This window comes from Sinocyclocheilus rhinocerous, unplaced genomic scaffold (genome assembly GCF_001515625.1).
Source record: "Sinocyclocheilus rhinocerous isolate Xijiao unplaced genomic scaffold, SAMN03320098_v1.1 scaffold39639, whole genome shotgun sequence".
Lineage (NCBI taxonomy): Eukaryota > Metazoa > Chordata > Actinopteri > Cypriniformes > Cyprinidae > Sinocyclocheilus > Sinocyclocheilus rhinocerous.
The window spans coordinates 1-1,503 of NW_015660420.1; the positions used below are offsets into that span (position 1 = coordinate 1).

At 34.3% G+C, this 1,503-nt stretch overlaps 1 protein-coding gene across 1 annotated transcript; it reads right to left on the reverse strand.

Moving 5' to 3' along the window:
* Positions 1-501: 501 nt before the first annotated feature.
* Positions 502-1,324, reverse strand: LOC107724940 (multidrug resistance protein 1B-like; the record flags this gene model as incomplete). Its single annotated transcript, XM_016534036.1, has 3 exons — positions 1,170-1,324; positions 791-982; positions 502-673 (listed from the first exon to the last, which is right to left on the reverse strand). Coding segments are annotated over exons 1-3 (519 nt in total), but the record flags the coding sequence as incomplete, so codon positions are not given.
* Positions 1,325-1,503: the final 179 nt, after the last annotated feature.

Below are 1,503 nucleotides of genomic sequence, written 5' to 3' on the forward strand. Positions count from 1 at the left end.
AATATATTTAAAATGTATAGAAAAAATAGAATATATTGAGTTTACAGTATACATATGTATACATATATATATATATATATATATACACACATACATACAGTGTATATATATATATATATATATATATATAATGATTTTTTCATTTTTCAATATTTTAATTTTAATAATATATATTTTATATTTTAATTTGATCATAATTTAATTTATTTTAATCATCACAAGAATCTATAGGCGACAAAAAGGTAACATATTTACCTTTAGAAAAAATAAAAATGATTACAATAAAGATATTAAAAAAGGATAGAAAAAAATAGAAAAAATTGAAGGTGAATATATATAATCATTTTTTAATATTTGTATTTTGATAATATATATTTTATATTTTAATTTTATCATCATTTAATTTTATCTAATCATCACAAGAATCTATAGGCGGCAAAAAGGTAAAATATTTACAAATAAATGTCAAAAATCAATAAAAATGATAGACATCATACATACTATAGACCAAACAGCTGCTGATCCTGCCAGCAGGGGACTGACAGCAAGAATGACCAGCGTCAGCTTCCAGCCATAGATAAAACCAATGATGAAACCAGCAATAAATGTGCAGAAGAACTGGACAAACACACAGATTTTGTCCCCGAGGCCATCGTTGATTGTGTTTATATCACTGCATTGGGGAAAGAAGGGAGATGCATCAATTTGACACTTAAACACCTGAGACGTAACCAAAGAACTGATCAGGTGACAGAAACAAGAGTCTGGATCGTGGCCGCACTTCACGCACTCAGTAAGTCTTATGTTCAGCTCTCCGATCGGATGCGTGTCAAACCATGACATCTGCTGGTGGAGGATGGCATGAAAGTACTTCTCCCGGATCCTCTTTGTTTGCTTCGCAGCAGTTAGCAGGAAAAGCATTACCTGGAACGTTCCCAGGAGCAGGACCGCAGCCCCGATCGCAACGAAGTAATACGCGTGTCTGTGTAAATAAACCAGCAAATTAGATCAAGGTTCAACAAAGAAGTGAATGAATCAAAGGTGGAAGATTCGAACAGTCAAAATATTGCGGAACTTAGTCACTAATGTAAAAAATAATTAACAAACGCCACTAAATTATTAACGGGAGAACTGAATGAGAATGAATCGGACACCAGACGGCTCCTCACTCTGTCATTTTATCTTCAATGCCTATTTCAGGAGAACCAGCCAAACACGTTGAAGAGTTCGTGAGGGTGAAGGTGAAGTTTCCGGTGAAGTTGCCTGCAAACATTTGGGAGAAACGTTTCCTGAAACCAGTTGTACCAGTACCAGACCACCACATTAAAGTAAATATTTATGAGATGATTGCTGAGCTGTAACACTAAGGGTAAAGTTTACATTAGCAATTCAAATCAGTCCATTCTATGACAGACTTTAAAAGAGATATAGGGGGAGCGCGGGCACAAAGTAACGCGGAGTAAATTGTAACACACGTGGTTTAAATATTTCCACACATGCTAG